This window comes from Camelus ferus, chromosome 2 (assembly GCF_009834535.1).
Source record: "Camelus ferus isolate YT-003-E chromosome 2, BCGSAC_Cfer_1.0, whole genome shotgun sequence".
Classification (NCBI taxonomy): Eukaryota; Metazoa; Chordata; class Mammalia; order Artiodactyla; family Camelidae; genus Camelus; species Camelus ferus.
The window spans coordinates 98,903,210-98,916,152 of NC_045697.1; the positions used below are offsets into that span (position 1 = coordinate 98,903,210).

Below are 12,943 nucleotides of genomic sequence, written 5' to 3' on the forward strand. Positions count from 1 at the left end.
TTTTGACAAGTTATAACATGACCTTTTTTCTTTCTTTAGACATGTATGGAGGTATTAGAAGCCTTGTGTGATGGTAGCCTAGGAGACTGTAAAGAAGCTGCTGAAGTTTATAGAGCAAATTGTCATAAGCTTTTCCCTTATGCTTTGGCTTTCATGCCTCCTGGATATGAAGAGGATATGAAGATCACAGTTAATGGAGATAGTTCTGCAGAAACTGAAGAACTGGCCAATGAAATCTGAACATCATTAAACAAGCAAATGGAATGACTTTGGACCATATCTAGTGTATAATATTTTTGTCACGCACCTGCTGCATTGCTCTAACTTACACAGAATGAGAAGAGTAAATGTTCTTGCCTTCAAATAGTGTTTTACGTTTTTATCCTGCTGAAAAAGTATATATAAAATATCTAACATATTACAGGATATAGGTTCAGTTTCTTAAAAAATTAAAAGCTGCTAAAATTGAGAGGTTAAAAAAAGATACCTTATCCTATTCCTACCTACCCACCCATGTTTTTAAACTAATTTATATAAAATCTGGAGGCTGTTAAAGCTAACAAAGCAGGTGTGTGGCAGAAATATTACTTTAAATTTGTCTTGTGAGATTTTACTATATCTCAGACAGCATAAATGCTGTTTTAGCACTGGATTCTTTCACTGAGCACAAAGAGTTGTTGGGGCTTTAGCATCTGACTGATTTTGTTACGGGGTTGATTCTGACCATAGGAAGTATGCAATGTGAATCACTATTTACAGAGAAACCTACAACAGATGCTTGACGTTGTAGCAGCTGGGACATATAGATACCAAGCAGAATTATAAGAAACCTAGAGGGTGTTCAATACGCTTGTTGTGTTTCCAAAATTCACTGTACATGATCAGTTTGGTGTTCTTGTACCACAGTTTTTAACTGAAGGAACCAGTTGGAACAATCTCAATTTTAACTAAAACTTGAAGAACTAAAATAACAATGCAAACCTTTCAGCATTGTTTTGGCCAAACTTGTTAAAACTGTAATGCAAGAACCAAATGCACTGTGATGTGGCACCAACTAATTAGCAAGCATGAATTTTTTCACCCAAGAGTGAAAAAAGAAAATCTACTATGGCTTGAAGTTAAAGAGCAGAACTCCTGACAACCATTCTATGACTGATCAAGAGACTAATAGTTAAAAACCTCAGCAGGCCTTGTTCATGATATGCAGAAAAAAAAAGTGCTGCAGTTTAGATACCTCTGGAATTTTTCCACAGTGTCACAGGTTTGTAATACTTGAAGCCCTACATTTCTAAGAATATATTTCTTGCTCAGTTGTTTCAGGCAAGCCCAAGACTTTGTAATTTTTAAAGGGCCCAAGATTTTTTTTTTTTTCAATAACAGACCAGCTTCTTTTTCCTGCAGTTACAGATGTAATTTCCTTTTTGTTGTCAAACATAAGGTACCAAATATGATGCAATAAATTGTTTTGAAAAACAGTTGTGTGAATATTTCAACTACTATGTGTTGGGCTTCTGTGAAAATACACAGGTGGAAACAGAGGTGCAAGCCAGAGGCAATGTAATGTGCTAGTGCAGATGGGAGCTTTTTAGAATGGGCTAAATGCTGGTGTCAGGGAAATGCCATAATGCAAGTGTAGTGCTGTTCCTGCATTAAGATTTCATTGAGGGCTAGGATGGCAGCAGGTACTATGAATAGAGTTTGTAATCTGAAAGGAAAACTAAGAACTGCTATTTTGATTGAGAAAATGAGCCTTAAAATGTTAAGCCTCTACACCAAGAACTAGCCAGAGGCTCAGTATTCTCATTGTATTTTTAAGATCTCATCAGATAAGGAGATTAAGTAAAATGAATTGATTGTATATAATTGACCTTTTTGTGGTACTTTTAGTTTATAGAAAGTATATTCTAAAGGGAATTTTCAGGAGACCTGATCCTTTTACTGACTGAACAGTTGTGCTAAACTCAACCTTTCATAGTACATGACCTGCATTCCACATCCCAGTCTAACAATTTAGTGATGTAAAGAGAAGTACAAACTGAACTCCAGTGCTTTGTTACGTTTTATTAACTGGCCCTGTCTCAGGAACATCTTAACAGATGGCAAAAACAAAAACAAAAACTTCTTTTCAACTTCTCCTATGAGTGGCAACTGAAGTTCTTATTGTTGGTAAAGAACACTAGTGCTACCTCTGCCACTAATGAGGTGTTTGGAGGAGGCACCAGCCATATAATAGGGGTGTATGTGTGAATTATGTTTAAACTCTACTGTATATTGAAATGAAATTCATATATTTGTCTTGGCAATGTTCAAATGATGTAGATTGTCTTAGAATGAATATTCAGAAGTACTCAGAATTGATGCAGATGCCACCCATGAGGAGCTAAATTCCTAACCTGTATATTGTATTCCAACCCAATTTTACTGGAACTATTAAATAAATATTTTATTTTCTTTCAGGTTTACTTGATAGTGGATACATTGTTTGGTATCAGAGGACATTGACAAGGGTTCATTTTATGTCCAGAGATCACCCCTAAAACATTGTACTGTACTATCTTGCTCTGAGTGGTACCAACTGGATCATCTCACATTTGCCTCATTCACTCTATTCCAAATGATACTGTGGGAAAAAACAGGGTTAGAAAAACAACTTGGGGGGAAAATGCAGTGATGTTGTAATCTAAACAAGTGCCTTATGTTTATTGCTAAGAACTGGTGTTATCAACCCTTTTGAGAAGAAAGGGTCCCTTGACCTGTATGAACATAGGAAAGTAAAGTTCTTTTTGTTTTTCTTTATATTTACTACTCTTGTCATTTCTCATTTAAAAACTAAAATCTGACTAGGTTAGTTTCCTCAGCTTTAATTAGATAATTGAATCCTAACATTTTCAACATTTTTTTCTGTATCTATTTATTATGCACAAGAATAAAGTGTGATCTATAATAGCATGAGTAAAAGTAGTCCCGATATTAGTGAATAGCTTTTCTGTGGGTTTTGTCAAGCCCTTGTTTTTCAGTGTTGTTTGTACTCCATGGTATATTGCTGTTAGAGCTGTGAAATGAAAGCTGTGATTGTTAAGAAGAGGCCAGAGAAGTGTGGTCTAGATTCAGGTAGGTTGTGATAAATTCAGGGCTGACTCTTCTCTTCTGCACCATTTCTAGGAATGTATCAGTTGCCATATATAGCATCTGTTTGGAAAATGGTTAAAAGTGAAGTGTTGGATTTTCTTACAAGATATGTATATACTTCTCTTAGTAATTACTAGCCTTAAATTTTGAAATTCGAAGAAAGACCTTTCAGGTGGAAGGTATTCTTCCTGTTCTAGCTCATGCTCCATTCTTTTAAGTTACAGGCAGGGTTTCTTGATACCATTCTGTTGTTATCTAAACTTCGCTAAATCCACTGCCAAACCTAAATTAAAAACGGTCCCATGAAATGGCTATATGCTGGCCCAATATGGGGCTGAAACCTTAGGTTTTATTTCATTTTTTGATGGTTAGAAATCTCAATTTGTAGCAATAAAACTTTTTTTTAAAGTTACAACTCTATTGCACCTTCACCTTTCAATATGCATTCTACACAATGATGTTGAAATAGAAGTATTAGTAGTGTGCAGGAGTTTCTGGAGAAAAGAATACTTAATTTTGATAAAGCAGAAGATTATCTGTTACATACTCTATGTTATACAGCCTATTTAACAGTGCTACCTCCATAAAGACATACCCCCTCTTACAGTGATGTAAAAATATATAGAAGGAAAGGGAAGCAACGTGTTGTAGGAAAGAGGGTCTAAAGATTTCCAACCTCTGGATTTATGTAATTGCCTTTGATTTGATGCCATCGTGGGATTGTAGCCAGAAGAAAGAAAAACTGGTACTATTTAAATTAGAACTTTTATTAAATTGTCAAATATAGATAGGCTTGGAATTTTAATCCTCAGGGCTCTTTTTAAAATATGAGGACTTTGTGTCCATTTTAAGTGTCGGTATTATTTCATACAAGTGGTATGGTTCTTCCTAACTGAAAAAAAAATTGATGGTGATGAATATATGATGGGAAATTTCCTATTTGTGATGTAATTTCTCCTGTTGGCTAAATCTTTAACTTGGCCTCAATAAGTACAAATTATCTTCTCATTTAGATACAACATAGGAGTGGAGAGATTTTTGGAAAGTATTCTGGATCCCATGGCTTGCTCTCAGTTAGTAATTAAATTTGCCTTCTATATATACTTACCTATGCATTGTCTGACAAACAAGAAGCCTCTCTCCATACCATTCTATGGCTATCTTTACAATTTACCATAGTTTCATAACACTGAGCTTTTATAAACTTGCTACTTGTTTACTTTGATCTGCAAGTTTATCAAATCCATTGTCTAGTACCTTGATGCCTCATTACAACTGGTCTAGGTACTGGGTTTTCTAAAGTATTCTAAAACTCTGATGTTTCTTAATTGTTAGTGAGTATCTAAGTTAGCTACCACTTCCCATCTTTTCTTTTGAAGTACTATTTGCCCCCAAGTAGTCTTAACTGCTGGTTGAGATTTTTTAAAATGAAAAGAGGACCATTTAAAGAAGTGAATAATAAACCTGTCTCCCAGATCCTTCCCTTTTCTTCTTTAAGTTCTAAACTAAATACTAATTGGAATGGAATGGAATACTAAATACTAATTCTTCCCTTCATTAACTTAGTAGTTTTTTCTAAGCTAAATTTAATAACGGTATTGGAAGTATTCAGAAACATATTCAGATAGTATTGCTGTACTATTAACCTTATTTGCTCAGATGCTCATTGAAAAGGACCTAAGAATAAGCCAGCTGCTTCACTTGTAAATTTTTTTATAACCTAAAATTTTATTTCAATAGCTTCCATTATTTCAGTCATTCCATTTCACATAGCGTTTTTCATTGACCTGCTAGGATGCTTTTATTTTAGAGAAATATCTAATTACAGTGTCATATTGTAATCAGTTAAATGATTACTGCGTTGATTCAGACACATGTAAATCCATTCTAATCTGATGTATGAAATCTTGAGGATTTACACTGTGTACATTATACTAAAAGGTATAGTAACTAGGGCAGTACAGTAGTAGATACTCAAATCCTTGCTGCATTTGCTGTGAGTATCAGTAATGCCCTACAGATTGTAGAAAACAGCAGTAAAGTACTATTAACTTTCAGGTCACCTACAAAGGCTCATGAATTTTTTATCCCTTGTCTATTGATTTATTAGAGTATTCCCATTTTTCTTCCCCTTGTCTCTCTCTGTTGGTCTTAAGGAATTTCCTCAAAATACCACAGATACTTTATTTATGTTGAATGAATCTCTCTCATCTAATTTTTGGTTTTTTTCCTATAGTTTTTCAGAGGAATGGTTGTGGCTGGCCTTGTAGGAAGCAGATGACTGGCGGACCATCCTCTAACTTTCTCAGTTGCCTGTTCACTGTGGCATTAGTTGGCAGTGAATCTACTCATCCTTCATGTCTTTAGCAACCAACCACCCAGGTAACAATCATGTCCAGTGGAATTAAGTTACTGCAAACATTGTCACTCAGTAGTTGTTTTATCTTTCAAAGAGCATATAAGGGGACTGGTAACATACAAGGCACTTACCTGTGAGGCTCTGTTTTCTGTAGCCTAGTATCTGTATTTAATAATCATTACAAGTAAGGTGGGGACCTGCAGTGGTTATTTCTAGAGACGTGATCTATATGTAGCCAGTGTTCATCACAACTAATAGCTGTGGTCCACAACTGATCTCCTCTACTTAGAATTGGCAATTGGATCTTTTTAAGTCATAAACTTAATCCTAATTGTATGTTAGAATCCCACGGGTACTACTTAAAAACGCAAACTTCACTGTCCAGGCCCACCTGCAAAAATTCTGGCTTAAATTATCCGGAGTCAGTCCTGGACATTGGCCTTCCTTCTTCTCCCACTTGTTTTCCTCCCCTCTTCCCTCCCTGTCCCTGCCCCCCCACCCCCACCCCACCCCACAGTGATTCTGAGGTGCATCTAAAGTTGAGAACCACTGTCCTTTTTGAGGAAGGGGCAAGCAACTATGTAAGTGCAAAAAGATTAACTTTCCCCTATCTTACATTAAGTGGAAGAATTTGTATTGAACTTTCTGTCAAGAGCTTTCTGGTTATTTTTGAAGTCCATGCTTTTTCTCTACTTAAATCATGCTGCTGCTCTACTATCTGAGATGCTGGTATTGAAAGAAAAAAAAATACCTCTGCATAGTTTTATTAGATGTCATGGTAATTTGGCTTCATTGAAGCAACTTTTAGAATATAACTGCTTTGGGTAGATGGTTGAGTTTTTGAATGGACGCGTTCTGAGTCAGCAGGCTTTTCAAGGATAGGTGGTAGGTATTACTCCCTGAAAATTCATACACTCCAAATAGACATATCTAACCTCCAATCAAATACATATTTTTTTCTCCCTAAAGGACTACATTTTTCTATAAATGAGTGAATTGGTATTACAAATCTAAGATGTGATAGGAACCCTGAGTCTAGGACAGACAATTCAAACCAAATGTTGACTTGTTAGTATAGAACCTGGAAAGGAGATTTACATGCTACAGAATCATATATGAAATGAAAACCTGCTTTATGAGATCTGTTAAAATAACATTCTGGATTGACCCTCCAAATTTATTCAACCTAGTATTTTTCTTTAATAAAATAGGAATTGTTTTATAGATTAACCCTCAAGTCTATCTAGTTTGTTCTTAACAGCCAGAGATTTTGATAAAAGAGTCTGGTTGATACTAATATGCCATTCTTGAGTACATGGACGTGGATGATTTTCCTTCACCTTTGCAAACTGGAAGGTCAAAATTGTTTTAATCTCTTCAAGTGAAAGGCTTACTTTATGCTTTAGCTACTTTTCTCTGATCCTTATGACTAGATGCCAAATTTCTGGCATGAACATTTTGTGGCTTGACATAACAGTAGTATGAAGTAGTTAAAAACATAAGCCCTTAGATCAGACAGATCCAAGTTTAAATCCTGGCTCGGTACCTTGGGCAAAATACTGAGAATTTCTAGTTCATATAGTTGTTGGAAGGATTAAATAACATACTGTATCTAAAGGGATTACCACAAAGACTGACACATAGTAAGCATTCATTATAAATATCAGTATTTGCAGAGGATGTTCTTAGCTGTTTTCACTTCGCTTTGCTTAATCGAGCAGTGTTCTACTTGAATGTCTTGTCTCCTTTGGCACATTGAGCCAGCATACTCAGAAAGTAGTTTATAATCTTTTCCTAGACACTAAAAGCTCAAATTGTGATTTTTCCCCCCTAGTATTTTACATGTGCTAGCACTTTACACTGTTTTGCCATTTCACACAGTAGATAAAACCATCTGCAATACCTGCATCCTCCTTCATTTTGACATTCATGGAAACTTTTACTCGTGTTAGTGAGCTTGGCAGATTTCTTGATGCTGCTGTTTAAAGTTATTTGGAAGATATGAAATAAGGCCAGTCCCAGTGTTCTTCCTTCACTACTCTGTGGTGATGATTTCATTATGATGCATGTCCTTCCTTCCATCCATTCAGTAGTTATTGAATGCTTGCCACCTCCAGGAACTATGTTTCATATTAGGAATATATGATGTAGTCCTTGCTCTCAGTTTTCACAGGCTAGTGAAGGAGACAGGCAAATCAAGAAATGATTGCAGCAGCAATATATAAACCTCTGAGTCACTATTCATTTCTATTTAGATGGACTAGGAAAAGCTTAACAGAATCCTCAGTTGGGTTTGGAAAGATAAAGATGCATTTCCTACACAGACTAAAGATGGCATGTGCCTAAAGGCACAGATACATGAAAGAAGATAATGTATTCAGGAACTGTATGTAAAATAATGTGAATAGAATCTGGGAGATGAGGCTGGGACTCATATTAAAGAGAGACTTAGATGATCTACTGAAAGACTAAATTTGGCTTTGTGTAAGCAGAGGTCACTTATTGACGAATTAGGGAAGGATGACAAGAATTTGAGAGAATTCTGCTAGTAATGTGATGGAAATGGGAGCAAGATGGGAGGCACCAAGACTAATCAGAAGACTCAAGTTGAGCTAATGAATAGTAGATATCACTCACTGAGCTCTTACTATGTGCCAGGCAATGTAAACATTTTGTACCCATCAGCTCTTTAATCCTTGAAAAAACCATATAAGGTAGATATTGTTACCATTTAACAGAAAACTTGAAGACTGTAATTTTCCCATGGTCACATAGCTTATAAGTGATAAAAATCTGCATTTAAACCAAGTATGTCTAACTCCAAAGTGCTTGTTTCTAATCATTGTAACATCGGATGAGAAGTGGTAAGGACAAGAGCAGTTAAGTATGGAGAGGAGAGCAAGGATACAAGAGGCTAAGAGGGTAGCACCTGGGTCAGCTGGCTGTATTGGAGGGAAGGGAGCAGTGCATGGAGGAGTAAGAAGAGTTAGCAGTGATGCCCAGTGTTTGGCATTGTCTTTAACGGTATCATTAAACAGTAAAGAACTGGGAAGAAGAAATTGAGGGAGAAGAGGTCTTTTCAGATATGAATTTTAGGCATGTAAGTACCATAAGATGTGTAGTAGGCAGCTAGGCATTTGGGTCTGAAACTTAGAAGAGAGGTGACTTGTGGTCTGCAGGGTCAAAATAAAGATACTATAATTTACATTTATCAGGTTGGTAAGATCTTAGAAATCTGAATATCAAATGTTGGCTAAGATGTTGAAAAACAACATAGGAACTCTCAGGTGTACTGCCTTGGGGAGTATAAATTGGCATAATCATTATGAGGGCAATTGGCAATATTCATTTACTAAAAGTAAACAATACTAAGTTGGTTTATGGATATATTCACATAAAGCACATGTTTAAAAACGAGTTTGGTGCAGAAGAGTTATAGCTCAGTGGTGGAGCTCATGCTTAGCATGCACAAGGTCCTGGGTTCATTCCCTAGTACCTCTGTTAAAAATAAATAAATATAAATAAATAAACCTAAATACCACCCCCTTCCCCCAAAAAGTTTGGGAATTATAAACAAAAAATTCAGGACAGTGTTTCTCTTTAAAGGAGGGAGAGGCACATAGGTGGTCTATAATTTTTATTTCTTAAAAAACATGTTTGGAGATAAATATGGCAAAATGTTAATATTGGGTATTTTGTTGACTTTGGGTCTATGTGGGATACTTTTATAAAGTTAAATAGATACATACAATTTTTTATTCCCCACTGAAAAAGTGGGACAAAGATATACTAATTCACTCAGAAAGTAGGAAAACTATCTATAGTGGAAACAAATGCTTCTTTGTTTCCTATACTCTCCCATAAGGTTAAGGGTACTTTTACTGATTTATCAAGAGAGATGAGAAAATCAAAAGTAGGTAGGAGGATTCCCAGAAGGTGTAACATATATTTTCAGGGGGAAAAGAGGCTCCAGTAATGCCTAAACCATTATTGTCCTTTGTAATTTCCAAAGTGCTCATACATAGGTATTATTACCCCTCCTTTACAGATGAACATCTCAAAAATGTTACATGACTTTCTGACGGTACCCACCTAGTAGCAGAGAGCTGGGTCGAAGAACCCGTGTATGTCTCTCCCTGTGTTGCTTCTACCATTATCAGCTGGGTGTTCAGGTTCACAAAACTGCAGATGTTAGAGCAGGAACTTGAACTGAGGTTTTCATTTAAAGGCAAACTAATACACTATGTTCCTGGATCACATTATTTTGCCTATATTACCGAAATTAAATGCCTTGTGCTATTTAGAATTGCCTTAGAAGAAAGAATTGTTGAAATTAAAAAATGGATATTTTCCAAACTGTGCATTTTTACACAGTATTTCTTTAGCCCTTTGATATGTACAACATATTTTATGCTGACCCTGCTTTATATTTCAGACTTACCTTTTTCCCCCAATAATCCCCTGTTAGGCTGGAGTTTGGATTTCCTTTTACAGTGGGTAAGTGGATTTTTAACAGGGTAAAAATAACTGTCTTAAGATCATTTACTAATTCTGTGAATTAGAAACTACTATCCTTTATCCCTTAAGTAAAATACAGTGTCCTGCAAAAGAAACCACTTCGGTGGATAAGATGACCGTAGTAAAGTGGCCAAGAGCTGTATGTTAGAGAGGTATTGATTATTAGAGATTGCCATGCTGTCTTGCTGAAGTATTATAATTAGAAGCCAAGATAATAGGGTCTATTCTGTACTTACCTTTCACCCAACTACTGTGTTATATTGCAGGCCAAAGAGTGACTCTTCCTGAGTAAAAGGAGGGAAAAATTACCATTATTGAAAATGATCATAAACTCACAAATTCTAAGGTTTATGAGATTTTGCAATTACGGGAGTCCTTCATAAATTTAGAAAAATCAATTTCCACAGAGTAGTGAAAATTGAAGCCAGGGAAGCTGATCAGTGTATGGGAGGTGAAGACAGACTTCAAGAGAATTCCACTTTTTTGAAAAGCTTTAAATGAGATGGAAAGGAAAGATGGGAGGGCAGAAACCACAAGGAAATAAAAGGGTAAAAAGAGATACAATATTTGAGAGACTTCAGCATGACTGTAATTAGAATGAAGGAACCTATAGAGAAGAAGGGAGAAAATTGATGGAGTCAGATCCCAAAGGAGACAGGAAAGGTGGGCCTTGAAAAGATACCTTTTCTCAGAAACGAGAAGGAAGTAAGAGAATGGTATAAATAAAGTTCTAGCTGTGAGAAGAGAGGTTTATATTAGATGGTCTCAGTATTTTTTATGAAGTAGAAAGGAAAAGCTCATGTTATTTGTGAAGTAGGAAGGGTTAAAAGATTAGGTTGGGGGGTCCAGAAAAAAATGGAGATGGTTTGGAACGGACAACTGACTAAAGACAGAAGCATTAATGAACAGTGTTAACCGTCATATTGAGTTTGGAAATCATGAAAATACAGTGGTTTTATGATTATTTCTAGTACCTCAGTTGAATGGCCTATTGGATTGACCCAGAATTGTGAGTTGAGTGATGCATAGAGGAGAAAGACAAGGATGAAGGGAAGAGGGTTGAGGGTGTTGGTGCCTAGTGCCTGGCAGAATATAGCACTGTTCTAGAATTGCGAGTTGAAAGACAGATACCAGGGAAGGAAAACTGTGGAGGGAGGTTGAAAGCACTAGTGAGAGAATAGATCATATGACAAATTAAGAGATCCAGGCCAGGTATGGAAGGAAGTGGGACCAAGAATAGACTGGAAGAAAGGCAGTATTACAAGAATGAAGGTCTTAATGAGACTGGATCAGAGGTACTATGCATGGAAGGAGAAGGGTACTGAAATCACTCAGAAGTACTCTATAACAAAACAGAGTATGACCCAGGGAAGGAGGTTGAAGTGGCCCTGGAACTGTGCTGTTTGGGTCAGACCATCCACACGAATATTGAAATCTCCTAGGAAATGATGAAATGAATTGAGGTTTAAAGGAATAACATGATCTAGGTGTAATGTTATTGTGGAGAATGATGTGGACGTTAATGGATATTGGGGAAAAAGCAAGCTAACGGGTGCCAAAAGGAGATGGAATGACTTAAAAGGAATGGAAGTTTTCATAGGAGAGTGAAATGCTCTAGAAGAGGCTTTGGGACAAAAATGGGCAATACCAGTTCTGAGCCTTGTGGTACATATAGTTTGAGGAAACTGCAAAGGAAGCTGTATCTTTGAGAAAGAGGTTGAGGAAATAGAAGACATATTCATGAAAAAAGCTGAGGGCATAGATGAATTTATTTATAGTGGAATTGGTTGCCAAGTGGAACCAGGCTGGAAAAGGCTAAGGGAGGATTTTGTGGGAAAGGTGGGGACGAGCGGATCACGAGGGCATGCTGTCAGGTACATGGAAGTCTGGAGACAAGAAATAAAAGCGATCTGATGGATGGGTGGGAGGCTGCCTTCTGAGCAGTGACCAGGAATGAAAAGGTTGGATGAAACTAGTTTCTCAGCTTTTTGCCTAGTTGTTATGAACAAAACTGTTGAACTGAGGGTCCCAGGCAGTGTTTGACCTTATCTTTGTAGAAGGGTTTATAAATCCATGGTGTGGTGATAATTGCTGGATCCTTGCAGGGGCTGCTGTGCAGAATGCTGAGTGTGTTAGTGTGGCCTAGTTGCTGCTGGACTGCCTTATGGTTTAAACAAGCAGCCATTGATTTGCCACACTCTGACAGGCATGTAGCAGACGTGCTGGAAGACAGAACCCAAGGACTTTCTCTATAGGACTGCACCCTCTTTAGTATAAGGATCAGTATCTGTTTTATATAAGACACAATCCCTATTTTCCCCACTTTTGAAAAAGGTAGATTTCATTCACCAGTCTTTGGAGGGATATAGTGGGAAAAGCATGGACTCATACAGACTTGGGTCTGAATAATGCTGGAAGCTTCTCAGGCAGTTTACTTAACTTTTCTGAGTCTTACTACATCATGGGTGTAATATAACCTTGTACAAATGCCAAAGACAAAAAATACTTTAATAAAAATTATCTCATCATTAATTATTTCATAAAAGTCTATTAAAGAGTATCTGCCATGCACTGTGCTGGGTTCTGGGAATCCAGTGATGAACATGACATGGCCTTTGCCTTAAGACCCTTACAGTTTAGTAGAAGGAGGAACAAAGATAAATACATGCAATGACAAGTGAGGGGTGCCTTGATAGGTGCATACATGGAAAACAGTGGGAGCCCAAGGGAGCAACAGTAAGTTCTGCCTGTCTGAGGTGGAGTGAGAAGGCAGGGAGTATCCTTAGCTGGTCCTTCTCAGTTTTCTGTGCTCATCTTCCTTCCACTCTATGGGCATGTCTGTCTTCATCATTAATTTTTATCATTCAGTAATTAGTATCATCATATCTTGCCTAAATTAGTCTTTCCCCCATGCTGCAATCATAATATTATTTCTAA

At 36.8% G+C, this 12,943-nt stretch overlaps 1 protein-coding gene across 2 annotated transcripts in view; it reads left to right on the forward strand.

The window, feature by feature from the left end:
- The window catches only part of NAA15 (N-alpha-acetyltransferase 15, NatA auxiliary subunit), a 73,581-nt gene extending 70,785 nt beyond the window's left edge, over positions 1-2,796 (forward strand). For both annotated transcript variants that reach the window (XM_032463754.1, XM_032463757.1), the window contains exon 20: positions 40-2,796. In XM_032463754.1, coding sequence (XP_032319645.1) covers positions 40-240 — 201 coding nt within the window. In that variant the 3' untranslated portion in view covers positions 241-2,796. The remainder of the gene's footprint in view (positions 1-39) is intronic.
- The last annotated feature ends 10,147 nt before the right edge of the window (positions 2,797-12,943 follow it).